Source organism: Taudactylus pleione, unplaced genomic scaffold, assembly GCF_031769625.1.
Source record: "Taudactylus pleione unplaced genomic scaffold, aTauple2 ptg000095l, whole genome shotgun sequence".
NCBI lineage: Eukaryota > Metazoa > Chordata > Amphibia > Anura > Myobatrachidae > Taudactylus > Taudactylus pleione.
Genome location: NW_028284497.1, coordinates 9,862,057 through 9,874,270, shown reverse-complemented (window position 1 = coordinate 9,874,270; position 12,214 = coordinate 9,862,057). Strand labels below are relative to the sequence as shown.

The following is a 12,214-nucleotide window of genomic DNA, read 5'->3' as shown; positions in this document are numbered from 1 at the left end:
TTGTGTAATGCCAGCCATACAGTGCGATAATGAAACGTCACGATGTATTGTACGTTTTCCCTTGAGATTCTTCCCTTGAAATTAGCCATACGATGTGTTCAAATGGTGTACGATTGATCGTTACGATCATATGATACAGATGCTAATGTGTATCACATTGTACAAAATAGATAGCAATATTACGGTTTTGCCGTAAGATCTACGATCCAGCTATACGACGGCGGGGACGCACATCTGCATCGTAAACATACAGAATCCACACACGATGTATACGATTGATCATTACGATTGATCGAAATCGTCCACATCGTGCAAAAAAATCACACCGGGTATGGGCCGCTTAAGTTGCACAGTCATGTTATTGTTGCTGTGTGCATAGTTTGATTATTACACAGCTATAAAGCTTGGATGATTCGCCAGAACTGTGGTATATAATATACAGAAATATCACCGACAGCTTCTGTGTTTAGTGCATATAGTGAGTCATAAACTATCCTGGCTCTACTCCTAATGACAATTCACAAACACACACACATATATATATATATATATATATACATACTACCCATACTCCACCCTCACTGTATTGCACCATTGACATAATATATATCAGGGGTAGACAACTTGTGGCACTACAACTGCTATAGAGCTAAGCATTACAGCATGCCCTGCCATAATTTCAGCATGCCCTAGGGCAAGCTGGGATATGTAGTTCACAGCAGGTTCTCTACCCCTGACATAAATTATGCACCTCTGCTGCTTCCCCCTGACCTGTTTTCCTCATACTGACAATACACACAAGCAGAACACATACAGGGATATGGGTCTGGTATAGGAAAGGGGCACAATTCATATATGCACATGGGGGTAATATGAACTGTGCCCCTCGCCTATAACTGATCCATATCCTGTAAGTGTTTTGCTCTGTATTCCCCCATCTTGTGTCTATTCATTCTGACCATAGCAGCCTCATAGTGTATCCACCCTGGCTGCCTGTAGTGTATCCCTAAAGGCAACCTCCATGCAACCTTTTATCACAGGACCTCCCTCAGTTTCAAGATTCAGGAAAATATGAGTGATTACCAGTCGGGGAAGCCAGAGCCGTGATCCCGGGAAGGATCCAGTATTTAATTTTACAGTTAAATGGGGAGCGTAGAGGTAGCGCGGTTAGCTGCATATAGTTATCCCCTCCCAGGGACTGTGTGATGCAGCAATAGGTGGCATAGCCCATCTCCCTTCTCATGGTACCTCTCCTTACTCAAAGACTTGGCAGGACCTATCTGTGAGTGCACGGAAAGGAACAGATGAGATCACCAACAGGTACATTAATGTATTCGGAGTATTAGTATTGGGTATTAGGTATAGCTTATGGAAGGGTTGTGTATGGGATGCCGGCAGTCGAGACCCCGGCAGGGCTAGCATACCGACACTTGCTGTTCGGTATGCTAACCCTCCCCCTATCCCTACCCTAACCCTTTGGTGTCTGGACCTAACCTGCCCCTCCCCGCACCCTAAACATAACCCTCCCACTCAGTGCCTAACCCTCCCCCTAGTGCCTAACCTTAGCCCCTATTGTGAGAGGCGTCGGGATTCCGGCACCGGTAATATCAGCGCCAGCATCGCGGCTGCCGGGATATTGACTGTATCCTCTTATGGAGGGCAATGTAAAACATAAGGCGTTAATGGTTTAATGGCGTTAAGATGTTTTGTTTTTATAAGACTGGGGGGTAGATGTACTAAGCCTTGGAGAGAGAAGGTACCAACCAATCAGCTTCTGTCACTTTACAGGCTATGTTTGAAAAATGAAAGGAGCTGATTGGTTGGTACTTTGGGTCTGATTCAGACCCGCTCGCGAGCGGGTCGATGGTAGGCCACTGCGCATGCGCACAACGGAGCTGGCTCCGACATGCGCATGCGCGAGACCCGGCTAGCGACGGGCGCTTCGTCACTCCGGGTCTAGCACCAAAACGGGGCGGCTGTCGATTTTGATCGATAGCTCGCACCATTTTGGAGGCGTGGCGTGGGGGTGGCTTCACAAACAGAGGAGTTCCCATGCGAACGCCTGCCGTTTGTGGGCGGCCCCACTGAGATCACCAGTGATGTCAGTGGGAGAGCTTCCGGCTCTATTAGAGCAAGAAGCTCTCTGGGGCTTGTGGCCGAGACCCTACCACAAGGGTTTTGTCGCAAGCCCGATGGTCGCGATGGTCTTGACCATAGTGACCATCATCCAGGAGGCCGCTCCAAAAAAAAAAAAAAAAAAGCCCTGATTCAGAGCGTCCAGCTCTGAATCAGGGCCTTTATCTCTCTCCAAGGAATAGTACATCTACCCCTAAGTGAAGTAATTAGGGGGTTAATTTATATGAGTGGAATTATTTCATAATGTTGGCTGATTTTGAATCAAAACCACCTAGATGCAGGGCCAGATTTACCATTAGGCCCGACAGGTCCTATGGGGCCTGTGTGCCTAACACCCCGAAATCTGGCCCTGGAGGTATCCTTCTGCTCTGTGCTTGAAGTGCTCCTGCTAACATCGGTGTGGTCGGTGCCCTGCCTCTAATATGTGGGGCAGGGCACCGACCACACCGACTCAGAGACACAGTTGCACCCCGGGCCCGGGGAATCACTGTCATCACTGCAGCATGGCTCCAGTCCACTTCCTGCTCCTCACCTCCAATCAACCCGACAGTCAGTGAGTTCAGCCAGTCTCCTCCCCCCCTCCCCGCATGATGCGCCGATCTAATCAGCCCACTTCAACCAACTCCCCTGCGCTGCTGTAGCCAGCCTCCTCCATTGCAGCCACCCTGCAGTGTAGTCAGGCTCTCCTCGCCACAGCATGCGCTGATCTTGACAGCTCACTCCAACAGCCCCTGCAGTCACATTAAGTGCTGGACAGCCTCCTCCGTTGCTGCGCCCTCCCATGTACCCAGCCTCCGACGAACAACCCCCCGTGTGCATTGCATTGCAGTTAGCGTCCAACTCTACCTCCCCTCTGATGTTGGAACCCCACGGGAGACTTCCATTCCCCTGACTCATTCCACCCCCCCAAGTGAGGTCAATGTGGGGATTACATTGGATACTGGTCCTATGACCCCCACCATTTCCTGTCTCCCTCTGTTATTCCCCCTTTCCTCCCATCTCCGTTTGTCCCACTCTCCTCCAGTCCACTTCTGTTTGTCCCCTATTCCTCCTGTCTACCTCTGTTCGTCCCCCTTTCCTCACGTCTCGCCTATCCCATGTGTATATATATATATACTTGGGATGTGCAGGCTCGGTTCTACTCGGTTCCGTTCGGTTCTTTTTACCACCCCTTCCATACATATACATGTGTATGCAGTTGGCTACATAGACATACTTATTACGGGATGATATAGAGATAGATAAATAGATAGATAGATAGATAGATAGATAGATAGATAGATAGATAGGTATTGTCGCTGGAGCAAGATACACACATCATTATATATTAATATTAATGTGTGTATATAATGACGTGTGTATCTTGCTCCAGGGACACCTACTGTAATTTGTGCACAGGATTATTTGAGGAAGGGGGGCCCCAAACCAGTATCTTGCCTAGGGCCCCCTGAAGTCTAAATCTGGCTCTGCCTTGATGTCAGTAGTTATAAAGACAGTGTATAGTAAGAATACAGTTAAGGGATTATCACACGTACAGACATTACAGTCACCAGACGGTCAATGTGTACGTACTTAGGGTTTTATACATTTGACAGCTTAAAGACAAAGCATGTATCCCGAGTGTTATTATTTATATCTGGCCCCTGTACATCCATTGTAGAGCTCTGCACATTACACTGTCTATGGGAGATAACACTGACTGAAGGAAGACGCGTCCCACAGGGTGTAGCAAGGACATATAATAATAATATATGCATGCAGCTGCTGATGGCATTTCCCTTACATGCATTGCTGTGTGCTGTAACCGTGTGTGTGATGTACCTGACAGCTAGTGACGTGTGGGCTATAACTTCCGTCCAGCAATGATGACGTCACATGTGTAATAGCAGCGCCACGTCTTCCCAGGAGCCGGTTTCCGCTGTGTAGCATCCGGCGTTTCCCAACCCTACTAACCTACTAGTGCGGCCCAGCAGTCATGTCAGTGTCGGTTCTCTCTGTAGTGTCCCGTTTCTTCGAGGAGTATGTCAGCTCCACCCCGCAGCGGCTCAAGTTGCTGGACGCCTACCTGCTGTATATATTGCTGACGGGGGCCATGCAGTTTCTGTATTGCCTGCTGGTGGGCACTTTCCCATTCAACTCGTTTCTGTCCGGCTTCACTTCTTGTGTGGGCTCCTTCATCCTGGGCGGTAAGACAGAGCCATGGCTTCTCTTATACACAGTATGATACACTGAGTAATAAGACTGGTCTCTCTGGTGCTGTGCACAGTAACCAAAAATATAGGTCTCCAAATAACGTGCATACATTCCTGTGTACTTAATCAGGATCTTAAGAGCCTGTTGTAAAAAATGCTTTTTGTTAGGTGCTGATAACATGGCCGGGTGTCCAATTAGACCCTGCTATAGAAATAAAGAAAATAGTAAAGTGATGTCTAACACTATGGGGTCTAGTTACTAAGCAGTGTTAGGAGACAGAGTGAAAAGTGATAAGGTGCCAGCCAATCAGCTCCTAACTGTCATCTCACAGGCTGTGTATGAAAAATGACAGTTGGGAGCTGATTGGCTGGCACCTTATCACAGACTTATCACTTTTCACTCTCTCCTAACACTGCTTAGTAACTAGACCCCTATGGGTCATAAAAGTTATCTGCAGTGCTAGTGCGCCTGTGTGAGCTAGGTTCACGCAGGCGCGCAAAGCCCTGTCGTCCAGCGGAATGAGTCGGACAGGAATGGAGGGATCCGAAAGCATCCCTATTTGCAACCCGGGACTCCTTCGGGGTGCAGGAGCAAATGCCATCTGAAGATGGCGAATATTCCCTCAGTCAACTTCTGAAAATATTTGGTCTGAACGGTACGCAGGAAATATCAGTGATATCTAATTAATTTCTACAAACATAGATGAAAATAAACATTTTCACCTACTTTTGTAGAAATTAAGTGCTGATTAATATGGCCCTAAAGCTTTACCTCCAGGTTCGATCTCAGCTTGTTTAATTGGCAAGTCACCTTTGTTTTCCTCTCCGAAAAATGTTGCTTTAATGTAGCATATAGGCTACAATGGCTAATGCCATCTAAAGATGACCTTATCTTGGCTAATAGAGACGAGCTCTGTTAAGATAAACCTTTTGGAGCTTGGTAAATGTGGCATTTTTGTAGCCCCCATACAAGGCTTGTAGTAGTCATGCTCAAAAATACATGAATTCTCGATAGCCCCATAGAGTGTTAATGGGATTTATTTATACATTTTTGCTTTTAAGCACTGGAGACCTTCAGAAGTCAAAGATTTCCAATAGATTTCCCCTATTTTTATGCTAATAAATCTAGTGGGGCAATTCAATAGTTTTAGCTTGCCCTGTTGCCCATCACTTTTGGCCCAGGGCCGGGCACCCATTCTTGCTGGTCGCACCCAAATAGACCAGGTTTAGTTGCGTAAAGCGGATAAATCCATCTAAACTATTAGGCGCGACAACGAAGGTGTTCAAAAAGTCCTTTCCTCACATTTCTGCTCACCTCGAGGGGGTGAGCAGAAATAATGGACGCCTGCAATAGCCACTCCCACTAAGGGACATATGGTGAATGAACAGTTAAGAGAATTCTCTTATTTAAGGCCGGGGATGGTGTATGTAGAAGATACAACCTTAAAATCTATTTTGAGAACTCTACGATCATTACTATGTATACTTTTAGAATTTATGTTTGGATTGAAGAAATAATTAGAATTTTACAACCTAAAAACAGGAGAGGTGTAGAAATAACCAGTGAATAAGTGCACAATGCTAGCAAATGAACAGATAAGTCAAGTAAATGAATAATATGACTTGCATCAATAAAACAGCCTATAAGATTGCATGCACTAAAATTTAAGATTACTCTATTAAACCTAAAAATGTTAATTCACTGGCAGATTCACATTATTTATTAAGATGTAATGTGATCACTTCACTCCTGGGTTTCTCACCCTGGCACAGTTATGGTGTATGTGACTGCACATGTGCATGCAACTTTACCAGGGAGTGATCCCTCTCCCAAAAACTTTTGCAGAATGTAACCCATAGGATAAAGATGGCGTTAGATATCTGACCAATCACCGGAAAGCGTAAATTTCACAATTCATCATCCCCCACAGATACCTATGGGGGCTGCTTTTGCTAAGAAAAAGAAGACCGCAGTTACCTTTGATAACTATACCCCTAAGTCTATTAGTAACTACAATAATTGCTTATATAAATCCATGTCAGCAAATTAATGTTTTGTGTGCCGTACTAATTCAACTATCCAAAGTAAGGACCAGCCTTGCTGACAGTTCTTAATATTGATGGACTATGGTGCTACTAGCTTGTACATAGAGGATTTAGGCCCTCATTCAGAGCCGTTCGCTATTTGCGGTCGTTCGTTCAAAAACAAGGGGTGGCTATTCAAATGATCCGTTCGCACATTGCAGTCTGTTCACACCTCTAAGTCTGAACGAGCGTGCAAAACATACGCTCGTTTATTTGATAAAAACGCCCCCTGGCCGCTCGCACCATACGTCATGTCCGCTATTAGATTAATCGAGTACATCGTACAGCGTATGAACTGCTCGCTATTCTTGTGGTTGGTTTTTTCAACCGCTATTTTGCGAGCAGTTCTGAGTTTAAAAAAACCAAGTGACGTGGTCAATGACGCTGCTGGATTAATTATGCACACCCTTAAAACGCCCGTTTTGACCTTTAAGCACGCCTGCGTTAGAATTCTACTCCCCCGTTTTCAAGCACCTTCCCCTGTTACCACCCACATACGCCTCATTCTGTCACTCAAAATAGCAGGCACTCGCTATATAGCGTACAAACTATTTTGGGCCGCACTGACTGGTTCGCGCGTGCGTACTAAAAACCGTACGCATGCGCAGATGTGCGAACATCGCTCGGAACGAGCGTACTGCCGCTAACGAGCGGCTCTGAATCAGGGCCTTAGTTTTGAACACTTTATAAAATTTGCGTTGCTTAGTAGTGAATTACAATGTTGATGTATCTGACATTGATGACTTCCATCAGGAAATGGGGGATTGCACTGGAGCTTTCTCCATTATGAGCCTTAAAAATGTCTAGTGGCATTAAGGCATCAGATTATTACACTAAATGCTCTTTGCATTAAGGTGATGGCTATTGTTTGTAAGGATCGGTATATGAGTTAACCAGTTAAAAGGTCGTCACAGGGAATGCACTGTTATGTCAAAAATGGGATGCCGATCTGCTAGTATGATTTACCATCATGTGTGAAGTTTTAAAGCAGACACTTAAAATGCTGTACAGTAAGTCACAATAGCAGGTCGGCATTCTATGCTTTAATTGTTACAGCAGTGATATTTGCATGATTATACACAAATTATAATTCTGAATTACTTGAACTTAAAATGTGTTTCTTATTTTATTAGGATATACATAAACGTAAAATGTTAAATGTTAAATTGAAGAGTGCATCCACAAAAAGCATTTTTCTTTTTACTGTGCAAAATATTCTATTAAACTCTCGTAGAGAGCACCACCAGGCTAACAATTCTACATTTACAGCTATTTGAAGATTTGTCTTCCCAGGAAAATAGAAAGTTATGATCTCATGATTTTGGTTTCATATGGTACTGTTGAACGTCAGCAAGAAAACAACAGTTAATGGATGTGTACTTTGAATCCGTGATCACATGAAATAAAACATTATTTAAACCTATTGTTAAAGCCAGATAAAATAACATGGTCTTTTTTTCTCTCTGCAGTGTGTTTAAGGATCCAAATTAACCCCCAGAATAAAGGAGATTTTTTGGGGATCTCTCCAGAGAGAGCTTTTGCAGACTTTCTTTTTGCCAACACTATCCTGCACCTGGTTGTCGTTAACTTTGTTGGATGAATTTTCTTCCCTTCAGTCATGTTGTTAAGTATGTATATCTAAAACTAATGATTTTGAGTAAACTATTTTTTTTGGTCCAGCCAGATTGCATGGGGAAATAAGGGCTTTGTAGGGCTATGTGATCCAGTTGCACAACAATGTTGGGGGGGCTATAATTTGTTTCAGTATAAAGAGATAATTAATAAAGGTTTTTATGGGAGGCAACTGTTTAAAATAGCCTAAACATGGTTTGTTTGGAAATTGGATATTTCTTAAATTGGTGAGTTTTCTGGGACATTTATAGGCTAGGTAGGGGGAGTCTTGGTGTACGAGGGAAAAAAAAACCCAGAGTGGGTGTTGCCTGAGAGTCCTGTAATCTGGTATGGGGGCAATTAATAAATGTGGAAGAAAGGTGCAGAGCTTGGATGGAGTGGAGAGTGTTGTGAGATATTTTGAGACAAGGGACGAGAGATGTTCGGCGTATGCTAGTGCAGTTCTGTTAATGACTTTGTTAGAAGTTTTTTTTAATATTGTATAAAGTAACATACAAAAATAGAAAACAGTTGTACGAGGAAAGTTACACTAGCTGCTGCATTCAAATAGATTGTATGGGTGAAGTTCCATTTAGAGGAAGACTAGTAAACAGGGAATCGCAATAGGCAATGCAGAGGCTAATGAGTGCATTAAATAAAGCCTTTGCAGTGTTGTGTGTGAGGTATGTGCATGTTTCAGAGATATTTCTAAAGTGTATATAACAGGATGAGGGTACAGATTGGATGTAGGGAACAAAGGATAGTTCTGAGTGAAGGAGAACACCCAGCCAGCAAGCTTAGAGCATAGGACCTGATTCTGTGTTGCACACAATACAGATGTTCATGTAGTTAGGTTTTTTTTTTGTTCAACTGATCATACACAAATATTTTTGAACACCCCCATGGCACGGAGTGTACACACAAAGGCTCTGTGTCAAATGATGCGTAACAGAAATTAGTCTACTGCACTAGGTTTCTTTCTATTACTATATATCTCATATACCCTTTGTAATATTTATTATGGTGTTCTAGAGATCATCTTTGAAATAAGGGGGTGCTACCACAGACTTGTATAGTCAGTACAAAAAGAAAAGATGAGCAAGTCTATAAGTGGTGCACTACACTCAGTTCATACATTCAGTTTATTAATATTAACAATTATACAGATTTATGAGAGAACATTTGTTTTGATATGACCAATGATTATTGCAGCCACTACAACTTAAACATTGAAACAGTTGTGAACAATACAATTTTATTATCACTTTTCTTTCTTCATACACACTTATTTTTACCCATATTTCAATACTTGTTTTTAATATGTAATTCACACTTATAATGTTATAAATCAATTCAATAAAAGTGAAATGGTAAACGGAGTGTAGTGCACCACTTATAGACTTGCTCATCTTTCTTTTTGTTCCTTTGCAAATGATCAGACGGTATCAGTAATGTGTTGGAAAAGTGGTGGGCGGTGACTGGGAGGTGGCTAGTAGTGCACGCAAAAATATGTTCAGTGGGCGTATTATAGGAGTGTCGAGGGCGTAATAATGCAGGCTGCCGCGTTACCAAGCGCACAGCCATATTCGTAGGAGTCCGTAGTCAGACTAAGAAACTGCACCTGCCATAGAACAGGTGCAAGTTTCAGTGGTGCCAACATAGGACACACCAATCGGTATTACAGCATGCGCAGACACTAAAAGTGGGTGTCTTTGCACATTCGGCCGAACGAATGTACACATGAGGAGTTTGCAGCATGCCGCTGCAATCTCCTCGTGTACATGCATTCGTAAGTCTAGAAGTCCACAAAGTTGTTGACGGGTGTCCGCCAATAGATTCTGCCATGTACGCTTTTGCGTGTGACTCAGAATTAGTGTTTGTTGTGTTATCAGCAGAAATAGAAATGGTAGGTAAGTAGCTTTTATTGACTGGTGAAAGTCTAATACAATTACTTACACTGCTTGTATAGCAGTTATTTAGCCTTTGTTTTTGGCACATTTTGCATCTTTGCTAATGTGTGCAGCACAGGAACTTAGGGCCTGATTCAGAGATGGACGCTAATGCAATTTTCTTGAAGAGCGAGCGATTGTTTGCAATTGCGCATGCACTGCTATCACGCACAGAGGAATCCATTGCCAAGTGAGTGACAGACTGCCAGTGTTTGGGGTGGTAATGGGAGTGGTCACACAAACGCAGACGTGCCTGTCCGTTTAAATGCCGTTACATGGGCGTGCATAAATTAGCCACTGCGATTGCATACGCAGCTCTGCGTGTCAGATAAGCTCCCAAGGCTGCAGCAGGTCATACCTGCCGCAAGGGTAAGATGGCTACTGATGTACTTTGATGTTACCAAGGTATGCGTAGTTGCATGCAGGTAAGAAGGCAGCAGTGGGGGTCTTAATGCTCAGGTGGTCTTTGGAAACATTTGCATATTTTCACAACTGCGTTGCGTACAAATATGCAGTTGCGATCGCTTTAGCGTCCGTCTCTGAATCAGTCCCTTAGTGTGCATTAAAGAGAACAAAGAAAATACAAGCTTATCCAGTATGAAAATTTATCATTAGGTCATTCACTAATATCTATGTAAAAGTCCACATGGCACACGATTTAAAGCTGTCGCCTAGAAAACAATTTTACAAGGGTGCCCTTCCCCCTAGCTGGACCCATGTGCTGATCCATTTCAGATGCTCCTCCCGTTGCTCCTCCTCTTAGAGTCCTTGGTGAAAACTGGTAGAAGGACATGAGCAGAAGGCGCAATCACAAGCTGCAAACGAGAGCTGCATCTTGTGTTTGACTCTAGCACTCACTGTTTTATGTAGATGGAAATGACCCTGTAAGATGTCTGACATTGTGTTCATCATTGTTACACTATTGTTTAGTTATCCGTTATTTAGTTAAAATGATCCTGTAGTGTACATTAAAAGGCTGAAGATGGTTGTACAGTAAAACATGTAAAATGTAATTTGATTTAAGCAGTAATAAACATTCTGCCCACTGCTATATACATGTATTTTCCTTAATACATATTTGTACTGCTGAACTGTTGCCACTAGGTGGCAGAGTCCGATTTGTTTCTGTTTGCTGCTTAATTTATCCAGCAGAGGGCATTGTTTTACAACTGATCGAAGCTGGCATGTTAAAAGAAAATGATTGTAAACATCAGTACTAAAGAAAAATAAATGTTGGAAAGCATATTCGTTTTATTTTGATCTTCAGCCTTCAGCTTACTTTAATACAAATTAGTTTTGTATTTTAACTAACAAGTTAGTGGTAAATTGCAAGACCACAAACTTCCATGATATGAGCTGTTTACGCTGTAAAGAATCACTACTACAAGGCACAGTTTTCTGTTGTTGCATGCATAATAAATTGGGCTTGTCAAAAAAAAAAAGGGAAAAAAAAAAAAATATATATATATATAATTATTTTTTCTTTACTTGCAGATATACCGTATTTCCTAAAGAACAGAATAGGATGATATTATATGTTCTTTATTCTTTTATAGTTGCCGGAACTGCTGACACACTATTGGATTGAGCAAGGTTTACACATTGCTGGACATCAAGAAATTCCATTAGCATCCTTTCCTTTCTGTGATGATTCGGTTTGTGTCTCTCCAGGGCGATGACTCGAAGTTCCATTTTACAGTCTGTTTGTGGGTGACCTGGCCAATAAAGATTTCACTTTCTTACATTGTGTTGGATGTGTTTATATTGCATTTATTGTGTTGGCTGGTATCTAGTTTTATGTTGAAGCTAATTTTAGAAACTGGTATAGTGTATATTTCCAACCGTCCTGCCACACATGTAACCCAGGTTCAGTAAGCTGTAGAAAGGGTTATGGAAGTCTCCTGAGGTCCATCCTACCATGCTGTATATTATCATGCTGACAGGAGGTTATACAGTATTTCTCCCTCTACCGTTTTTATGCATTATACAATGGCGAATTCATGAGCTATCGATCTGGCATGTACTATTTAGGCAGGAGCTTTGAGGACACCATTTTCTATAGCATTATTCACAAACTAGACTTCTGGTTGTTTTTCTTTCTATACAGCACCTTGACATGTAGTTTTCTATTTCAAAAGCGAACAGTAAGGATCACAGGCATTGCCTTACCGTTTTACATTCTATAGACTGAAACTAGAGTCTGCTGATATGTGGCGTGATCCTTTACTAAATGTGTGAAAT

The 12,214-nt window shown here is 42.7% G+C and overlaps 1 protein-coding gene across 1 annotated transcript; it reads left to right on the top strand.

Moving 5' to 3' along the window:
• The first annotated feature begins 3,988 nt into the window (after positions 1-3,988).
• Positions 3,989-11,715, top strand: DAD1 (defender against cell death 1). The gene is made up of 3 exons (XM_088470225.1): positions 3,989-4,322; positions 7,883-8,041; positions 11,530-11,715. The coding sequence occupies exons 1-2, from the start codon at positions 4,112-4,114 to the stop codon at positions 8,011-8,013; spliced, it is 342 nt and encodes a 113-aa protein (XP_088326351.1). The 5' UTR covers positions 3,989-4,111; the 3' UTR covers positions 8,014-8,041; positions 11,530-11,715.
• Positions 11,716-12,214: the final 499 nt, after the last annotated feature.

Excerpts from the sequence above, each read along its gene's own strand:
- DAD1 (XM_088470225.1), top strand. The coding sequence starts at position 4,112 with ATGTCAGTGTCGGTTCTCTCTGTAGTGTCCCGTTTCTTCGAGGAGTAT. Across the intron at positions 4,323-7,882 it reads GGGCTCCTTCATCCTGGGCG|TGTGTTTAAGGATCCAAATT; the intron begins GTAAGACAGAGC and ends TTCTCTCTGCAG.